This window comes from Anastrepha ludens, chromosome 6 (genome assembly GCF_028408465.1).
Source record: "Anastrepha ludens isolate Willacy chromosome 6, idAnaLude1.1, whole genome shotgun sequence".
Classification (NCBI taxonomy): Eukaryota; Metazoa; Arthropoda; class Insecta; order Diptera; family Tephritidae; genus Anastrepha; species Anastrepha ludens.
In genome coordinates this window covers 86200497-86222958 of record NC_071502.1, presented here as the reverse complement: position 1 = coordinate 86222958, position 22462 = coordinate 86200497, and the positions used below count along the sequence as shown (strand labels likewise).

Here is a 22462-nt window from a genome sequence, read left to right as displayed (position 1 = left end):
AAACACGAGGATTTCTTGCTTTGTCAATAACGAGAAGTTTAAGCTTATGGTTGCCGGTAGCGTTAGTGCAAGCCATAAATTGCCTTATCTTTCTTTTTTATAAGACTTATGGTGGACTTGGCTACCCCATATTCCTTCGCTAGAGAAGTAACACTACGTCCACGTTTAATTTTGTTAAGGACTTCAGCCCTCTCTTTTAATGTTAAACACTTCAACCTTTTACGATCCATTACTCACGTGCACTGATACACTACAAATGACAAATTTAAAGCAATTTGGTCAATGCAAGATGTTGTTCCCAGAAAACTAACGGGATGTTAACGCCGAAATATTCATATGGACAATACACTAGTATACATATAATTTATATACATATACTATTACATATGTATGTATGTACAAAATGTACATGTTTGAAAAGAATGTGTGTACAAATAAATTTGTTTTTTTGTTCGAGTTATAGCGCTTTTTTATTGTTCGAGTTACAAAGGTCAATAGGGGGAAAAATGTGTTCGAGTTAGCACGTCGTTCGACTTAGCGGCTATTCGAGTTACCGCGAGTGCACTGTAAGTATGTTTTTATTGCATAAACGTTAAATTAATGCAAAAATTAATCAAATGAGTTTGTGAAACTCTGTTTACAAAATTATCAATTTTAAAATTATCACGTCTCCGATATTAAAATATTCGTCTTTGATGCCACTTCAAGAACTAACTTTATTTCTTAACATTCTACACATGTTAAACACAAATACATATACAGTGCACTCGCGGTAACTCGAATAGCCGCTAAGTCGAACGACGTGCTAACTCGAACACATTTTTTTCCCTATTGACTAGTTTGTAACTCGAACAATATTAAAGCGCTATAACTCGAACAAAAAAACAAATTTATTTGTACACACATTCTTTTCAAACATGTACATTTTGTACATACATACATATGTAATAGTATATGTATATAAATTATATGTATACTAGTGTATTGTCCATATGAATATTTCGACGTTAATATCCCGTTAGTTTTCTGGGAACAACATCTTGCATTGACCAAATTGCTTTAAATTTGTCATTTGTAGTGTATCAGTGCATGTGAGTAATGGATCGTAAAAGGTTGAAGTGTTTAACATTAAAAGAGAGGGCTGAAGTCCTTAACAAAATTAAACGTGGATGTAGTGTTACTTCTCTAGCGAAGGAATATGGGGTAGCCAAGTCCACCATAAGTCTTATAAAAAAGAAAGACAAGGTAATTTTAAAAGCAGTAAACAACACGTTTTTGGGTCCTGGGAAGAGGAGAACTTTAAAAGCTTCTGAGTTTCCTAAAATGAAAGCCGCTTTATACAAATGGTTTCTGTGCCAAAGAAAAAAGAATTACCCAATAAGTGGACTCATCTTGAAAGAACATAACATGAAAAACATAATTTACAGGTCGAATTTACGCTTTATGATGTTAACAAATGGAATGATGGTGCCGAATTTACCGACACAGAAGTAATAATTGAAACTAGTGATTCTGAGTCTGAGTTTAACAACACAACTGAGACATGTGAGCGGATATCATCTGAGGAGGCAGTTAGCTCTATCAATAAGGTAATTCAGTGGGCCACAACTGAACAAGTAAGCCCCGCAAAGGTTAACACTCTTCAATTGCTGCGTGAAAAAGTCATATTCAACATTGCTGCAGGCAAGAAAAGACAAACACACATTACAACTTTCTTTTCGGCCTAACTTTTCTGTTAAAGCTGACTTTTTTTGTGTAATTGACACAAAGACTGCCAAATATTTGATGAAAAATATTGAAACGAATTAATTATTTTAAACATATTCATGTTCATATCCATATGTAAATAAATAAATAAATTTAATTGAAAAAAATCGATATCGATGACTGTTTTTTTAACATAGCACACTCAATTGATAAGTCGAACAAATTCGATAAATCGAACAGCGCCTGTTTTAATTAGTTCGAGTTATCGCGAGTGCACTGTATCTTATTTAATATGTTCTTACATTCATACTTATTATAATGTTACCAATACATGTTAACTATGAATGTACACATTTAACTATGCATGTACACTTAACAGTTTTACTTCTGTTAACTTAACACTATACATTTGGCTAACATCATATGAGCACGAGGCTTACAATTAGCAGAGGCTCTGACTACATATGTACATTACTACTTATATATAAGTATATGTATAAGTATAAAAGTAGGTATGCTCCTTTTTGAAAACATTAGCCCAAACATGGATTGCTTTTGAAGTAAAACTAGTTTCAAAGCTACTAAATTGTGTTTCCAAAATTTTAAATTTCAGGGAAGTGATTGTGATATACAAATATACTCGTATATGTATTTAGGTAGAATATGGCGCCTGTTTCGAAATAAAAAAAAAAATCTTTTTTTTCTTTTTTTTAAGTTGTATGTGTAGTAGGTTTTTTTAAAATACCAAAACATTAAATTTAAGTTTTCATGAACCAAATGTTTTTTATACATTTAGTTACGTGTACGCGAATCCAGCAACAAATATTTCTGTTCAAAATGAAAATATAAGTTTTAAAATTATTTAGATTTTACGACGCACTCGTATTTCAGGAAGTTTATGTTTCAATTGGAGGTTAATTTTATAAGTCTTGGCAACACTACTCAACAAATTTCCAGCTTTTGATTTTATTTGAGATCGAACTTTGTGATTATTTTTACTTGGTATTTATATAATAGGAATACGTAAATAGAAATTTTCTAGCCCATCTCAGTTCTTTGATAAAAGGTGAGTTATAAAATCACATTTTTCTTACAAATTTAAATACTTACTTCGTCTTCTATTGATATTTTTATTGCCCTAGGGCCTAGGTTGTTCAATAAGTTTTGCAGTTCGATAAGAAAAACATAATTTAAATTCACTTTATTATTCGGTAGAGTCTTCCTGAACATCAATGCACTTTTTCCAACGAGAATCCAATTTATGAATTCCATCCCTGAAGTGAGAATCTGGAAGGGCTGCAAAAAACGCTTCCACAGATGTTATAACCTTATGAAAAACGCTTTCTACGAATGTTTTTTTTTTAACCGGAAACATATGGAAGGCACTAGGGGCCAACAATTCGAACTTTAATTCATGGATTTTAGCCATTGACAAAATGTTTTTTGTCCTGATGAAAAATATTTTTTTTCTTTTGAAAACTGGGTCTTTTCACAATTTTTTTCCTTCACAGGGTCTACAAAGTTACAATAATATTCAGATATTGTTTTATCAGTTTGCAAGTAATCCACAAACAAAATTCCTTTCGCATCCCAAAAAACTGATGCTAACACCTTCTTGGCCGATTTTTGAACTTGTTACGGAGCCGGAGAACAATGTTCACACCACAGTTTAGCTTCCTGTTTTGATTTGAGATCATGGTGATAGACCCGAGTCTCATCCATAGTGATGAATCGACGCATAAAATACATTTTATCCTTTCGAAAACGCTCTAAATGTTGCTGAGAAAGTCGTATTCCAATGTGATTTTGTTCCATTGTTAGCGAAAGCGGTGCTCACACATCTTTCTGAAACCCAATACTTCAGTCAAAATATTGCTTACACTGCCTAATGAGATGCGTAGGGATTCTATGAAAAGTGTCCTAAGTGTCCTAACCTAACAAAAAATATAGGCCCCTATTATGAGTTACATTCGATCTTCGATATTTGCTGGTTGTCGAAGATCGAAAATCGAATGTCAATTTGGTATTATGAGCGGTGCATCCCTATCGAAATTTTCGTTGTTTACCAAATTTAGAGTCGAATGCAATTTTGCTTTCGATCGTGTAGCGTATTGTGGGAAAACTTGTTAAAGTGTAAGTTGTTTGCGATTATTTATGGTTTTATAGTGACCAAATAATAAATATATACTAATTTTGAAAGTCGTGAGTACCAAACAACAATTAGAAAGGCGAATCCACAATTCGCAAAAGGGATTTGCACCAAAGTTCAAGCAGCAAAAAAATGGGAGGAATTTACAACGGAGCTGAATTGCTTGGGACCACCAGTGAGAACGGCAGCAAAATGGATTAAGCTTAATAATGTTTTTTTTTTTGTGATGTTTATAGAAATACATTTTTATTTTCCCTTGGTAGGTATGGGCTGAAATACGTAGAGGAAATGAAATACATATTTTTTTCGAATGACGAATAACACTGTGGAACAAATTCAGGTTAGCAAAAATTAGGTCCATTCTGAGAGTGGCGGGTGAAAATAGAGGCGAAATTAGAAGACCCGTATCGCGCCGTTTTTTTATGTTAGTTCGAATTTTTTTTTAATCGGCCTTCGAAGTTCGAAATCGGAGCAAAATTGTTTATATGGTTTTTTGGCTATAACTCGTCGACTAATTGATATTTTTTCAATCTGTAAAAGCCAAATTATTGCTAGATCTGTGCAACAATTACAATTTTTGAAAAAATTGATTTCGAAAATTTTTGTGGTACTTATGAAACAATATATTAAAAAAAATTCGAACTAACATAAAAAAACGGCGCGATACGGGTCTTCTAATTTCGCCTCTATTTTCACCCGCCACTCTCAGAATGGACCTAATTTTTGCTAACCTGAATTTGTTCCACAGTGTAATCTAAAGTTCTATAAAAATCTGTAAGGAAATTTCTGTAATATTAAGTGCGTCAACACATTTTCAAAATTTTAAACTTACTCAGTGGAAGCCATTTCTAGGGGGTTGGATGCGCCCCCCAATTGTTTTCTACTTCTAGCTAGTTCACTAATCTTTCATCGTCCGATGAATCGTCGAACCATAACTCCGTTGTACTCATTTTTACAAAAAATACATTTTTTAACTTTTAAAAATGTTGTTAGCAAAGAATTTCAACACAATCGGTTTTTCTTTTATGTATTTTGATTTTCTGTATCAGCTGAGAAAAATTATCTATTGTAAATGCGTCGAGCGATCGAAATTCACAATAGTCCTATTCTTCAACGAATGAGCACCATAATACCAAATGAAAATTCGTTCGATCAGCACTTTCGACTACAGTCGAAGATCGAATGTTGCTCATAATAAGGGCCATATATTTAGGTTAGTAGCAACGCCCTCTTTTTTCAAGCCGCAAAACTTATTGAATAGTAATGGCAATGTTTTTTCTGCATTCAGCCTTGATTACACTTGCCCTGGGATTCAAGGTCATTTCTTATAAGTCACCAACGCTAATCTGCTCCCATCTTCCTTGGCAAGGCTTTGCGAACGCTGTGACATAAGTGAACTCTTAATTTTGAAAAAAAGCTCAAATATAAGTGAAGAAAATGCAATTTTAAAGCCATTTATAATAGCAGACGAAGAGCACTTTCGTTTTTTGTGAGTCAGCGGATTTCTCGTTACCAAAAGAAATTTTGTTTGGCGTCATTAAAAGCGTTCCCATACTTATTTTTCAATAGCTAAGAGTAGCTGGAAAATATGAATAATAAATTTGCTTTTTAGTGTCTGGACCTACGCAATTTTTTCTTGAGATAATTGACTACCAAATCATATTTGCTTAATGCGGTATGATTCGTTAGCTCAGTCCATATTATTAGTATACAAAATGGCATTTTTGTAATTTTTCTCCGGGACCAACCATTCAAATTTATTTGTAGTTTTTGCAATGAACTGGAAGAAACTGAAGAGGGAAACGCTAAAACACCTTCTATGTTTTTGCCCTGCGTTAGCTAGAACCAGATTGAAATGCTTAGGAACTCTACAATATGAGAAGTTAGAATGTCTCTCGGGGGAACACTAAGCACCAATAGGTATATGTGATGGCTTTCAGCCAGCCAGGTCAACCTAGCCTAACCTTTAAAATTTCAATACCACTTTGCGCATTTTTAGTTATGCAATGAAATGTAGAAAAAATTACTTCAAAAGGTACTCATTTTTCTGGCTCTTCTCTTTCTCGAAGATTGAGAGGAAATCGGGATTCAAGAAAATAACTCGTTTTTTTACCACATTTTAACAAACCAATAAAACAAAAACAAAACAAACTTCCACAATTTAAGGTCACATAATTTACACACATAGATAGACATATATTTATAGCTCGAAACTTACTTTTTTCGCTTAACTAAGCACTTAAAATTGTTTCATTATGAAACCGTATGAAAAGTTTCAGGTGATTTTTTAGTGTTGAGTAGTGTTACTGAGGGGTAAATTTCGTATGGCTCATTCAAATATTTTCTTCAAGTCTAAGTTTTAAGATTGAAAATGCAGATAATCGAGCAAGAGTTGACGGCAGATGCTAGCCACTTTACATATTAAATAAATTTTATAAATAAAAAAATGTGATTTAATAATCAGTTATTAAAAACTGTTTGTAAATACAGATCGAATCGAATTATTTATTATTATTTTTAATGCGAATTTTTATATTTACAAGAGATACCTACATATACAGACGTATTGTTGTTGTTACTCCTTTATGTGATTCAGTTAACCTACATACATAATAGGACTATGAATAAGTTCGTGCGGTTTTTTTTCGAAATTTGAAACTTTATTGACGTAAAATGGTTACAAATTTAATATTCAAAATATTGTCCATCGCTTACTACTACTTTTTCCCATCTTTCTGGCAATTCACGGATTCCCTTTGTGAAAAATTCGGTCGGTTTTGCCGCAATCCACGAATCGATCCATTTTTTGACTTCATCGTAATTACGGAAGTGCTGGTCAGCCAGGCCATGTTGCATCGATCGGAAGAGATAGTAATCGGATGGCGCAAGGTCTGGACTATACAGCGGGTGGGGTAGGACATCCCATTTGAGCGTTTCTAAGTATGTTTTGACCACTTGTGCAACATGTGGCCGAGCATTGTCATGTTGCAAAATAACTTTGTCGTGTCTATCGGCGTATTGCGGCCGTTTTTCTCGCAGTGCTCGGCTCAAACGCATCAATTGTCGTCGGTAGACATCCCCCGTAATCGTTTCATTCGGTTTCAGTAGCTCATAATACACAACACCCAGCTGGTCCCACCAGATACACAGCATAACCTTCAGGCCATGAATATTCTGCGCCGACGTCGATGTTGAAGCATGGCCAGGGTATCCATACGTTGCCCGACGTTTTGGATTGTCGTAATGGACCCACTTTTCATCGCCAGTCACAATTCGATGCAAAAAACCCTTTCTTTTGTGCCGTTGAAGCAGTTGTTCGCATGCCATAAAACGGCGTTCAACGTCTCTTGGCTTCAATTCATACGGCACCCAATGGCCTACCTTTCGGATCATTCCCATGGCTTTTAAACGTTTGGAAATGGTTGATTGATCAACTCTCAAAGTTTTTGCAACCTCTTCTTGCGTTTGAGCCGGATCTTGATCGAGCAATTCCTCCAATTCGGTATCCATGAACTTTGGCGGCGCACCCTCGCGTTCTTCGTCTTCCAAGCCAAAATCACCACTTTTAAAGCGTGCAAACCACTTCTGGCACGTTCGCTCAGATAGAGCATGCTCACCATAAACTTCCACCAAGATACGATGACTTTCGGCTGCTTTTTTCTTCATATTAAAATAATGAAGAAGAATTCCCCGCAAAAACACATTATTTGGCACGAAATTCGACATTTTCAAGTGTGGTAAAAATATTGTTGTTTACGCTTCAAATAAAAAACTTATACTGACGTTTGTGCCTTACGACAGTAGCTCTCCAATGAATGTTTGGAAATGTGGATCGATGGAATAATAATCAAGTTACGCCATCTGTTGTAAAACCGCACGAACTTATAAATAGACCTATTACATACATACAAATCCATATAAAATGAGGCCTCAAAATGCAGCTGTACTTCAATACATACACATACATTTAATATGGATAAACTGTTGCATATAACTGCACACATACACACATGAAGAGGTGATAGAGTTAAATTTGCTGCTCATTGCACTTTCATTATCATCATAAATCAATATTGGTTTAATTTCCGTACGTGATCAGATTTCCAATGAAGCAAGTGCGGGAGCATTCCGAGCACGATTATGTCATAGTTGAATGTGCTTGAACCAAAAACCAACTAAGAAAAAAAAACTTTACAAAAATAATTGTTTTAGTAAATTGAATTAAATATTATGTAAAAATTTGCATATTTGGTTTTTATATCCATAAACACGAAGTGTGTATGCGAATGCGGTACTCGTACAACAACAACAAACAGAGATATCATACAAACTTACATAATGCATACCCTGCAGGACAGCGCACTAGTACTAGTACGCAACTGTGAATTTTATACAGCGGTATGCTAGATTTCATCGTTTAATCGCCTTTAAAGTTTTAATGATCGGAAAACATTTCTAATGTCAAATTTACTTTTTTAATTAAAAGTTTTTTTGTTTGTTTAATAATCACTTACAGCACCAACTTGATCGAAAAGTTCCCGGAATATTTCATTCAACAATAATATCAAAAACAGTAAATACCAAAATTATCAAAAAGTTCACGGAATATATTTGGAAAATTTAAAAAAATATAAAGTTATTCTTCAAGAGTGATACTATCGCCTTCAAAGTACTCCCCTAAAAACCGGAACGCACTTATGCCAGCGTTTGATTCAGCTCTCGAAACATTTCTGGAACTCTATTATAGCCATTAGAGCCGTCATCGACTTTTCCATTACTTCCTTTCGGCTGTTAAAACGCCGAAGTGGTTCCCCGTAGTGGTTTTTTGACTCGATCGAACAAACAGACATATCAGGTAAATTCATGTTTAACGCAAAATTTTATTCAAACTCGTTATTGCAAATTGAAATCGATTTTTAAAACTGTGAAATATCGAAAATACGTGTAGAAGTATTGGTGTGCAACTAAGTTCTCGCTGTTTTTTTTTTTTTTTTTTTTTTTGATGAAAATACAACTTTATTCTGCAAAAATGGTTACAAGTGAATCATTGACTTTTTCCCATCTTTCTGGGAGATCTCGTACCGTAGAAGTCGATACCGATCCCCAGTGATGGTTTCGCTTGGTTTTAACAGTTCATAATAAATAACACCAACTTGGTCTCACCAAATACATAGCATAACCTTCGCAGCGTGAATCTTTGGCTCAGCTCACGACGTAGAAGCATGACGGGGCAGTCCCCATGACCTTCTTTTCTTTGGATTGCTGTAATGAATCCATTTTTCATCACCCGTCACGATGCGATGAAAAAAACCCTTCCTTTTTGCCGCTGAAGCAGTTGTTCACAGTCGAAAAACGACGTTCAATATCCCTTGGTTTTAACTCAAAAGGAACCCAAGTCCCTTGTTTCTGAATCATTATCAAAGCATGCCATCGCTTGGAAATGTATTGGCGGGTAACTCTTGATACTGAAGCAAGCTCTTCTTGCGTTTGACACGGATCCTCATTGAGCAATGCCTCCAATTTAGCGTCTTCGAAGGTTTTTGGCCTTCCTTCACGCGGACGGTCGTCAACATTAAAATCACCGTCTTTGAAATGACCGAACCAATCTCGGCACGTTGTTTCACTTTCACAATGGCGATAAAATGGTTGGCTTAAAATTCCCTGATGCCATTTGTGCTATCTCAATTTAGTGCTTATTCTTGTTTTTAGACTTTTATTTATATAGACTATGAATAAGCCTTTGATTTCTAGACTAACGCTCAGGCATATTCTCTTTGGACGATTGTCATAATATTTATTTAAATATTTTTACCATTTGGTTATGTTCACAGGTATTTCATGTTTTTTATTTGCTAATATTTTTTTTATTTATTAATAAAATTAAATGAAATATATTCATTTAAATCGAATAAGCCATATCATTTGCCCATCCAACTCGAGCCATTAACTTTCTGCACTAGAAGCCGAAGTCAACTCACGAAGCCTTGGCCATAAATTTGTTATTACTCTTCTGCTTTAACACATACTGTCGTACTATCACACACCGCGACAAGAAGTGTTTCTGAACTCCAACTTATGGTACATCTGCTAATCCGAAAATTCATTTCATTACTTCATATTTTTCCTGCAGGGCAATAAGCAATTACTCACTTCATTCTCATTTTTTATAAAATCGTTCAGACTTTTTTTCGAAATTCACACGTAAAAGAACTGTTGTGGTAGAAGCAAAACTATTTAATTTTGTACCTACAAATGTTTGTATGTATGTACGAATGCTTGCATATGTGACTTGTCAGACATCTTTGGAATTTTAAAATCCATTTATGTAAATGCAATAAAAACATGTAGCATCATTTGTACATACATACATATGTTAAAAAATAATAATAAGTTAATTACTTTGTAAATATGTATGCGTGTACTTACTGATGACACATTACGATATATGTTACGATGTACAAATGCGATAAACTATACAAAGAAATCCATAAGAAATGAAACAAAAATTATGTACCAACAAAAATAGTAGAGAATAATTAATAAGTTACTTATATGAAATATACGATATTAAACAATAAACTAAATAAATGAAATTGAATGTCGAAATGTTGATTTTGTGTCTCATATAAATACATATTTCCTTTTTTAGTATTGGTTTGGGAAAAAAGAAAATCATTATTTTTGCGTAAAATTCAAAACTTTATTTAAAATGTTTCGGCTTGCCCGATTTGGGTCAATTATGCAGCGCTTTATATAATTTATTACCATTTTAAATGTAGCTTCATAGAAGTCTGCCTCATACAGGGTGGGCCATATAGCGTTTGCTTTTGGAACCACCTATTTTTTTGAGAATGGTAACACAAATGACATGTCAAATATATTCATAATTTACTTAAAGGTTTGACATTTACGAAATGGGACGCTATACGCTTGAATAAAATTGGGAAATAATCAAAACCTATTTCCGAAGTGGTGAGTCTTCTTCTTCTTTTCTGATTTTCACATCGGTGGCTACGTCAATAAGCAAAATTGTCGGATTTGGGGCTCAGAAAATCCACACGTTACTGTAGAGAAGCAAATGCATCCACAATGAGTCACTGGTTGGTGCGGTTTTTGGTCTGGCGGCATCATCGGGCCATTTTTTTTCGAAAATGAGCGAGGAGCCGCGGTTACAGTAAATGGCGAGCGTTACCGTGACATGCTCAGCGAGTTGTTTCCAAAAATTTAAGAGGATGACATGGACGACATTTGGTTTCAAACTTGTCGAACTGCCAAAGTTACACTCGAACTTTTGGCTACCGTTTTTAAAAACCGAATAATCAGCCGAAATTCTGATATCAGTTCTACGCCTCGGAGCTGTGATTTAAACCCGTTGGACTTTTTTTTGTGGGGAGCCGTTACGGGCAAATGCTATGCGAACCATCCAGAGACGATTGATGCTTTAAAACACGAAATCGAAGTTGCCATTCATGAAATTGGAACCCAAACAATCGAAAAAGTGCTTAAAAATTGGGTTGATCGAATGGCCTACTGTAAAGCCAGTCGTGGCAGTCATTTGAACGATATTATTTTTCATTCGTAAATGACAATGTTCAATCTTCAAAATAAAAAAAAGTTTCAAAACATATTGATTAGTTCTTTTTTTATAGCCGATAGCCGATATAGCCTATAGAAACATTCGTCCTTATTGACGAAAAACTTTAGTAATCGATATTCACAAACTTCTCTTGATACCAGATTTATTAACACTCAGGTGGATGCACTAAAACTTCCCAACCAAGCTGCTCGATTCTTTGGCGAGTCACTGCAGGCGTATGTGGCCTTGCGTTGTTCTGATGCGCATCTTTCGCAAGCTTATAGAATTTTCTGTATTGCACAGGAAGTTCTTCATCTAAACTGTCTAAATTGCTGTAAGGAGGTGCACTCATTCCAGAAATTCGTAGACTCTTTAAATCTTATGAATCATCTTTAAAATTACGTAATTGTAAGCATTTTATTGAAACTAAACACATAACTTCCTACTGCATAATGACTCAATGACTAGAATTAATTATAATTTCTAAATATTTGTGCAACGCTCTTGAGCTAGAACTTATTGTATTATATAATGTACAGGAAGATTACTTACAAGCAAACATTCCTTCGGATTCAGCTGGCCATACGGAATTGTCATAATGCTCTTGTCTGGTAGATTTACTTATAACTTCGTGGAGCACTCACTTCATCAGATTTGGTAGATGGTTTAAAGCCGGGATGTTGTGTTTGTCTCTAAACCTGACATGCAATACGAAATGGATTGGCGTTTTCTTTTGGTGGAGAACCCACCACAATTCTAGTCGTTTTCTTTTCATTATTTCAACGACTTCAGAAAAAGCTTGGAGGCAGTAATTTTAGTTAATAAATAGTTTGATCTTCAGGGATAAAATAAAGGTAAATGCAACATCAAATGATAGAAAACGTTTTGTTCGTTTGCTCCTCGACAGGCAATGGCACACCTCCGAGTATATTTCTGCAGTGAAAAAGTTTCTCATAAAAACCATCTGCCGTTTGGAGGCGGAGGAAGAATTCCTTTTGTCATATGGGGAAGAATATCAAGACTGTGATGTGCGTCGTTGGAAGAGGAGCTCGGCCAAACACCTAACAAAAGAGTGTTGATGACATTTACATATATGTATATATGTATAGGGTGTTTTTTAGAAGCTTGAAACTTTAAAATGGTAATACAAATACAATATTCTACTCATGGCATTTATTTTTTTTATATGATATTCTGCATAACATATGTATATCCGCCGCGGCTCCGAGTTCTATTCGATCAGTCCACTTTCTGACTACTTTTTTCAATAAATCTGGCCGTATGGCGTGAATGATGGCTTGAATATTGCAATAAATCGCCGCGCTGTATGGCAAGTAGCCCCGTCTGTTTGGAACCAAATATCGCCGATGTCTAGCTAATTAGTTTTTGGAAAAAAATAGCGCTCACCATTCACCGCAACGACAGCTACTTCCTTATTCGGAAGAAATAAGGACCGATGAGCCGCCAGTGCTCTATGAACCTCGCGAACAAATTTGTAGTAGATTTCCACAATTTTTAACGTTAAACGATTCATGATGACTTACCAAACCTTACTGAACAGAAATGTCAACACAGTTTGCCATTTTTAGCTGTTAAACCATAGTTATAGATTCTCATGCAGCTAAAAAATCACCCGATGTACTTATATATGAGTGTTGATTTAGCCCAGGAGTTGTTGCTGGGGTTTCCTTAGAAATTGGATGTGACCAATGAAACTAAGTACACATTTTGCCCCTTAATAGAAAAACATTGTAAATATAAATGGGAACATAATTTAATAGGTCTTTTGGTATAACAACAAAAACAAAAAGTAAAAACAATAACAAAATCAACGATATGTGCATAGAAAAAAGGTTCGTCTGGAATAAGAAGCTTAATACGTAAATATGTATGTAGTTATATATGTATTTACACACATACATACCACCTTCTTGGCGGAGTTCATTTAAAACAAAATTGTACTAATTCGTAAAACAACACACTAAGTATTCGTAGGGTGATTGAAACCTATTTACAATAGCAAGCAAGCGCCTACTAGCGCCACGTCATCTACTCCAATTCTCAGGTACTGGCTTAGAACTTCTCCGCCTGTGGTGGGCCATACTCAGAGGCCGGTGCAAGTGGTGGTCCGTACTGGGAAGCGGGCTTGGGCTGTTGCTTGTATTTGATGAAGTAAACCTCTGGCTTGCTGGGTTCGGTTGGTGCAGGTGATGGCAATATTAGTGGCTGTTGTTCCTCTGGTTTCTTCACCAACACATAGACGAGTGTCTTGTGTTCGTCCTGTACGGGCGGTGGCACCACTTGTTGCACTGGAGCTGGTGGATTTGGTGCCTTGATGAAGATGATCTTATAGTGCTTCTTGGGCAAGGCAGTTTGGATAGGTGCTGGTGGCTGATACAATTCCGGCTCCTCTGGTGGCACATGCACGTACACATTTTTCGTTACGATAGCCTCAGTGGCTGGTGGTGGACCGTAGAAGGGCGCTGGTGGGCCGTAAACCGGTAATGGTTGGGAAGGGGCTTGTGTAGCTGGTGCTGGTGGGCCGTATTGTTCCGCTGGTGCCGCTGGTGGTGGACCGTATTGCTTTTGCGGCACTGGTGGTGGTCCGTAACGTGAGGGCGGCTCAGGCATGGCCGTAGCCATCGCTAGGGTGCAGGCGATCACAAGTAAGCTATGCATTTTGTTGTGATTTAATTTACTATCAGCTGCTTGAGATGTTGCGCTATAATCCAGGCTTTGTGTTACGCGTTCGAGGAATCGTATTGAATTGACATAGTTGTGTGGGTCACAAAATGCTTTTATATGCGTGCAAAATGTGGCGGCTGCGAATCGAATATCACTTCGGTTTCGCCGATAACGCGGCAAAAAATTTCAACAAATTTCGATTTCGCCAGAATAGCTCACGAGTATGGACTTCGGGTAATTTTTGTGTGTGTTTGTTTCTTTCTTTGTGTTGTCTACTTTGTGTGCTCAATTAATTTTATTGGCATTAACTGCAGGTGTGTGTGTGTGCATTTAATTTTTGGCATAGATTTACAAGCCGTTTCGATGCGCGTTTGCACGCCCGCACTGCGACTGCGTCAACGCCTGTTACACTTTGCCGCAGTCGCCCGCCGTTGCGATTACGCGACATCACCCAACTGGTGCACGCTTCCTGCATACGTAATGCGATTTCCGAGTTAAGCTTCAAAACAATAATAAGAATAACTGCAGTACGAATTCAAAATTACACGTTGCATACATACATATACATATATGTATGTGTATGTTTGTTTGTAATAGATGTTAAGCAGTAATCGAAGTACTACAATTACAAAATTCATTTTACGCTTTATTCGCAATTATTTTCGCAGCTATTGACTTTAGCGCTGCCTCTGCCGGCACGCGTCCGCCCAGTCTCGTTCGTGTTGACACCTTTCTGGGCTTCCCGGCTGTAAAGCCTACAAACTGCCAAAATAACCTGCATTTTTGGCCACATTACGCCGCTGTATGCATTCTCCTGCTATGTAGATGTGTGTGCGTGAGCGAGCTTAACTGGCGTCCGGAATCGGTCAATGCATTGCACAAAATTATGTAATTCTCCAACTAAGGTGGCAGTGAGCATGCGTATCTACTTACACATTCATACATATGTACGTACATCGGTCAGGGCTACTATTTACGTGCTATTTTGATTCGAATGGATGTTGTTATTGTTTTCCGTGTGACCGTAGTATTCAATATCTTATTTGCACAATTCGTTAAATATTTAGTGAAATGGATGAATACATTCAATTGTTTTATCAATGACAAAAAGAGTGAGTGTGTCCTCGGCATGCCCGCATTCATACGAGGTGGTTGCAAGCGGAAAGTAAAACACTTAGTAAAAATGATTGAATCAGAAGGAGTAAGATTCCAAATCTGCGAAAGATTTGAACTCTCGTGCAGTTCTACGTTTTTCATGTGGCGGTAAATCAGATTTTTCTGTTACAAATTAATATAAAGACAAGCTCGTCTTTTGGTGAACTGTGGACAATGGCAAAACCAGTAGAAATAGCGGTGGAAAACAAAGCTAAGAAGTTATAAGTGGTTTTTACCTACAGCCGAACGATCTGTCATCTCGGAGATATGAGTGAATTTATTGATTGATAGATGGCTCGTGGAAAGAGTTGCTCTGAGGAAGCAGATTAGGGGCATTGCGCCGAGCAACATAATCAGCAAAATGCTCGAACGTGAGAACAGCTAGAACGCGGTAAAGAGATACAGCTATGGTCAGACATTTAGCGCACTTTATATTATACTGATAAATAATGCAGTTACTTCTAAGAGAGCGCAAATTTTCCTAATTTTGTTTTCAGCATGATAAGAGTTATTTATGGGTCTCTTCAAATGCCCAAAAAATAACCGTTATAATTCTTTCGTATTTGTTATTGCTTATTTTTTCTTGAGTTCTGTTTCAATTACGTTGGACAACTATTTAGCGCACTTAAACGTGTTTTTCTCTTACATGCGATCGGTTCGGCAAATAACTATTTTTTGTGGTGAATATTTAATTAATAACGTCTATTATTTAAATTTTTGCTAAAATAGCTAGAGGAAAGTGTTGTTCAGTTGAACAAAGAAAAATAATATGGGACCTTCACCAAATGCGGACCAATCAAGTGAAGATTTCCAGAATAGTACATTGTTCAAGAAAAATGGTATACAACGCCATCAGAGATGTCAAGTCGGATGCTAATTTATTAAAACCAAAAAATTCGTAAAGCTCCGCCAAGTAAAAGTTCCCGCCATGAGGATCAAATAATTGTAAGGAAAAGTCGATCGGATCCTTTTATGTCTTCACGAACGATAGCGGCTGAAATAAGGGCAGAATTAGGATTAGTTGTGTCCAGTAAGCTCGTGCGAAGGCGTCTGAATGAAAATAAAGTATTTGGTCGCATAAGCAGAAAAAAACCGCTCCTATCCAAAAAGAATATTAAAGCGCGTTTATCATTCGCGCGTAGGCACCTCTTCGAAAAGACAGAGTTTTGGAAACGAGTACTTTTTACGGATGAAACTAAAATAAACCGCATCGGTCCTGATTGAAAAACATATGTACATCGTGGAAAAATCAGGAAACCAATCCACGGTACACAAAAAAGACGGTGAAGCATGGCGGTGGGAATTTAAAAGTTTGGGGGTCTTTTTCGTGTCGCGGGGTAGGGCCGCTGGTCAAGATAGAAGGAAATATGGATAAGCATATGTATCTGAATATACTTAGAAATAATATGGGCCATATTATTTCGAGTTTATGCCAGTAAATTGGATATTTATGCACGACAACGATCCCAAACATATTGCGGGAATGGTCAAAAACTGGCTTTCGCAGGAAAATATTACCCAGCTCGAATGGCCAGCACAAAGTCCGGATTTAAATCCAAACGAAAACTTGTGGAATGATGTGAAGACATACAAAATTTTAAAATATCGATGAACTTTGGGAAGGTGTACAGGAAGCATGGAACTCTATTCCTTTTTACAGGTGCCAAAAGTTAATAGAAAGTTTACCACGCAGGTGTGAAGCAGTTATACAGAATAACGGCTATTCTACCAAATATTGATATGGTAAATAATAATAGTCAACAATCTTTTCTCAATTTTTACAAATATTTCATATTTTTTACAGAAATCAAAACTGCGCTAAGTCTTTGTCCAAATCCCACTATGACCAAATAAGAATTACTGCTATCTTATCATATTTTTACTACGGAAAACTGTCTACTTTAAGTTATTTTGTCTTATAATAAAGTGTTAAATATATTTAGTTAAAAAAACTGGATTTAATTTGGTTTCATATCATTTAATCGAGCATTATAGTGAACTCTTTTTAAGTGCGCTAAACGTTTGACCATAGCTGTATAACGACAATGTACTACGGAAAAAAAGATAGACCTCGACACAATGCAACAAAGGGAAGCCGCACAGATATAGACACAAGAAGACGAGCCTATAGCATGAAAGTGGTCTACAAATTCGATGGACCCAGACATAGGTGAATATAATTGGTCCATTATGGATGCCGTTCTGGAGCCTCCCGAAATAATGTACAAAGTAGTCCCGGGAAGGATGCCTCCCCAGAAGGAGAGAAATTAATGCTGTGGTGGCCACATCATTCGACGCAGAAGACACGGCCAGGACAAAACAAGCCGACAAATACTAGACCATACAGTGTTTAGACAAACAGTTAACGACATTCATCGGGAGACACTTACCATCTTCTTAGGCTCCCGACACCCGTATGCCGTAATCGGAGTTCAACCCCATAGCAGATGAAGAGCTTCTGCCACCCCGAGATACCCGCGTAAGCTTGGCCCAATCACGTTCTGGATACTGTAGCAGGTTAAACTCCTACTTATCCAGAATTAACCCCAACATACTAAACACACGTCCAGCATGTGAAGGCACTCCGAACGACACTAACCACTTTTTCACATGCCCCATTAAACCCACTTATTTAACGCCCCTCTCCCTCTGGACCCAACCAGTCGAAACAGCAAGTTTCCTTGGCCTACCGTTAGATGAGCTAGACGAAGACGACCGGTGATCTACATAACACTGACTGGGATAAGTATACTGCTACAACAACAATAACGGTCACTGTAAGTACGAAGACATATTAAGCCCTACCTCACCCACCGAAAAAACAAAACAAAAAAATAGTAGCTTTGATTCATAATGCACCGAATTTCAACGATCTGGAGTGTGAAATAGTTTGTGTTCCAGGACATGTGAGCAACAGGAATAATGAAACCGCAGTGTAGTGAGCAGTGAAGGTGGGACCGCTCTGTGTGTTTAATTCATACCAGAAAAAGCTGAGAGACAGATTCACATGACACTTAAGAATGGGAATGGCTATTGCAGGAGTGCTTCACAGGTAAAGGGAAAGAGGTTTGCTGAGTTCTTTCCGGAAATCGCAGTTAAGCCCTGGTATCACAGGTGAACCCCAATATTTTGTCGTTATTTATGGTCAGTATTAGTGTATCATCGACTTTCACCTTTAACTCTAGTTTGACGTTCTTCGTCCAGTTGGAAAATAGGGTTGCCGTCAATTTAATGGGAGAAAGCTGGAGATTCCTCGCATTGAAAAATCGCGTGGGGTTTAGCGAGATAGTTGAGATGCCATTACCGGAAGCCATGATCAAACAGTCCTCAACATGGGAAAACATTGGAAATCCCTCTAGGGCTTAAGGAAGGTTCGAAAAATATTGGACCAGGCTTGAATCTCCGTGCATGAACATCAAATAATAGAAAAAGTTTTTTGCTAATAACGATCGCCCCTCGGCAGGCAATGGCAAACCTTCGAGTGTATCTCTTCTATGAAAAAGTTCCTCAAAAAAACTGTAGGCCCCGCCATTTGTGGAACAACATCAAGACACGCACCACAAGTAGGAGCAGGAGCTCGAAGTGTACGCGCCAATTATTTACGACTAGGCTGGGTCGATCACATACTCTCAGAAAAAAATGAAAGGCGAAGACAGACCCAAACTGATAAGGCTACAAAACATCACCGAAGACCTGAAAAAATCAAAAATAAAAAACTAATTAGAAGATGGAAGCTCTTGACCAAGGTAAATGGAAGAATATCGTTGAGGAAGCTCAAACTCACACCGAGCTATAATGCTGATGAATGATGATGGTGAGAAGCAATTGTACAACGTTTCTGTTTCTTTTTTTGCTTGTTTTTTCGACATATTAGTAAAGATGTGTGTCATAAGGCATATGCCATCGGCATAATCGAGATCTTCGAGACGTCCATTCAGTCCCCATGTGTCATGCCATTTGTTCCATGCGTTGCTTTACTCATAACACAGTCCAGCACAATGCTAAAGGAGTGGTGACAACACACAGCTCTGTCAAATTACGGCCGCTATGTTTATTGGATCACTCATCTCATTTTTACTACTTCAAACTTTTATTGTATTAAAATGTAATAGGTTATAAAGGTGCGTACCCAAACGTTTGTTAAATTTTCGGTAAAATCTTTGAAATTTTGATTACTATTTGTCGAATTTTTACAAATCTTCTACAAAGTGTGAAACTTTGATTTACAGTGGCTCAATAAAGAACTCGGACATATATAACATGCAGCTTCAAAATTTTTGTAAGAAATGCAAGTTAAATATTTTTATTTTTCTACTGGGTATTCAAATAGGATTCTAAAAATAGTAATATTGTAATTTAGAAATCTATTATCTCCTTAATATAAAAAATGTACCCTGCAGCATTCGCAAAATTGGTGTCAAATAGAAGACAACTGCCCTAAAGTACTTGAAACACCTCTACAATCTCCAGAAATTAATGTAATTGAATATCTGTGGGCTCATTTGGAAAACCAACTGAAAAGCATGTTATTAAAAACAAGAAAGACCAGAAGATGCTTTTTAGTAGAGTGGGGAAAATAGAAAATAGATCTTTTAACATGCAAGAAGCTAATGGAACCCATGCCAAGAAGACTGAATGTTGTGAGAAAAAAGAGGTTGTCTGTAAAGTCGGTTTACTGACGATAGTTTAACGTGATAACGTCATAAGAAACATAACATAACATAACATAACATAACATAACATAACATAACATAACATAACATAACATAACATAACATAACATAACATAACATAACATAACATTACATAACATAACATAACAAATTACCCCGTATTAAAGCACTTATCAACAGCTTTCATTTGATACCCATATTGTACATATACAACCAAAGGTTACCCGGGTCCACGTTTTGACCTATATCTCGAGACCCCAGTCACGGAGCGGCATGAAAAATACTCTGAACTAAAGCATTCACCAACAGCTTCCATTTGATATCCATATTGTACATACACATCCGAAGGTTACCCGGGTCCACGTTTTGACCTATATCTCGAGACCCTGTCTACCAATAGGTATCCAAACCATACGGAAACCATCTTCAATATCTCCTTAACAATGTGTGTAAGTTTGGTTTAAATCAGTGCAAAGACACGGCGGGCCCACGTTTTGGTATATATTTCCAGACCCTCGTCATCAATAGGTATGAAAATTACCCCGTATTAAAGCACTTATCAACAGCTTTCATTTGATACCCATATTGTACATACACAACCAAAGGTTACCCGGGTCCACGTTTTGACCTATATCTCGAGACTCCAGTCACGGAGCGGCATGAAAAATACTCTGTACTAAAGCATTCACCAACAGCTTCAATTTGATATCCATATTGTACAAACACATTCTAGGGTCCACGTTTTGGTCTCTATCTCGAGACCCTAGTCACGGAGCGGCATGAAAAATACTCTGGACTAAAGCATTCACCAACAGCTTCCATTTGATACCCATATTGTACATACACTTTCGAAGGTTACCCGGGTCCACGTTTCGACCTATATCTCGAGCCCTATTTCCAAAATAAAATATAATCCATGTTACTCGTGGAGGATGTAGCTTTCGAATGGTGAAAGAATTTTTAAAATCGGTCGAGTAGTTTTTGAGCCTCTTCATTACAAACAAACAAAGTTTTCCTCTTTATAACATTAGTATAGACAACATATCTTATAAGGTATATGGTAAATATTATGATACATTTTTTCCTTCATATATAATAAAAAAATTAATAATAACATTAAAACAACAGGTATTATTAACAAACTTGGTTTTATTTTAAATTCTTCAAGTGAATCAAATTAATAATAATAAATAAGAAGGCATATGCAAATACAAATACGTGAATTTATATATGTACATATGCGCATATACATACATATATACGCTCACTTAAGTAGGAGAGAGCAAGATGTCGAACGTTGCCGTTCGTTTGCTTTGTCGTTCGTTCCGCGCTTTCGCTTGCAGTTCATGCAATTCAATGAGCAAGGTAACACTAATGAGCAAGGTAACACTAATGAGCAAGGTAACACTAAAGAGCAAGGTAACACTAAAGAGCAAGGTAACACTAATGAGCAAGGTAACTACATATGAGCAAGGTAACACTAATGAGCAAGGTAACTACATATGAGCAAGGTAACACTAATGAGCAAGGTAACACTAATGAGCAAGGTAACACTAATGAGCAAGGTAACGACACATTTTTTCGTGCGTGCAGCCTGTTAAATCGAATTATAAGACGTTATCACGTCAAAAATAAAGGTAAAGGCTTGCCGACTAAATATTTACTATATTCTTTTTTCTTAAATATTATTTGCCTAACTCTGCTTTATATAAATGTTCGAGTTCTTTTTTGTCATGTATTTTGCTAAGGTTTTATGTTTGTACTTTCTATGTTCTATGTTCTTATGTTCTATGAAGTTTGCTTATGCTTTTTGTAGTTTTGAAAAATACTCTTGAAGAATGAAAATAAATGTGCTTCATAAACGCATTAGATTTGCGTTTTAGATTTCGATTTAGATATTTTTAGTTTTAAAACCGTATCACTTGGGTATCCGAGTTCTTTATTGAGCCACTGTATATGATATTCGTTGTAGAATGATCTATGCTTTTGTGAAAAATTGATGAAAAGTAAAAGAGCAAAATAAAAGTATCATAGTTGAAACTGTCAAAATGTCGTGCTTATAATACAGCAACAGCTGTCCGCAAGTGTATGTTTTCACCTGCTTAAATATTTATAACGGCTTTATAATTCTACCTACAAATCTATAAAGGAATCTAAATTTAGGTGTTAAAATATATTTATGTACTCTTACCCACAAACAGTTGGAATTTCTTTATCAAATTAGGCGCAATCAAAAATTTCGTTTTCCATCTGGCTTCTCTTCGCGCTTCTTAGCTTCTCAATAACTTCTATTCCACAGAACTTTAATATAATATAACATCAAATAATATATATGGTTTGAAATAGTATAAAATAATAAAATATAAAATAAAATAATACAACTGAACCAAGTAAATGTGTTCCAATCTATGAATGTATGTATGTATGTAAACATATTTTTGCTTCATTTTCCTACTTCTTCTTGCATAATATTTATTTTTCTTTTTGTTTTCTTTTGATCACTTGATCGCACCATTT

At 36.4% G+C, this 22462-nt stretch overlaps 1 protein-coding gene across 1 annotated transcript; it reads right to left on the bottom strand.

Moving 5' to 3' along the window:
• Positions 1 to 13388: 13388 nt before the first annotated feature.
• Positions 13389 to 14195, bottom strand: LOC128866657 (uncharacterized). Its single transcript, XM_054107557.1, has one exon. The coding sequence runs from the start codon at positions 14109 to 14111 to the stop codon at positions 13506 to 13508; it is 606 nt and encodes a 201-aa protein (XP_053963532.1). The 5' UTR covers positions 14112 to 14195; the 3' UTR covers positions 13389 to 13505.
• Positions 14196 to 22462: the final 8267 nt, after the last annotated feature.

Excerpts from the sequence above, each read along its gene's own strand:
- LOC128866657 (XM_054107557.1), bottom strand. The coding sequence starts at position 14,111 with ATGCATAGCTTACTTGTGATCGCCTGCACCCTAGCGATGGCTACGGCC.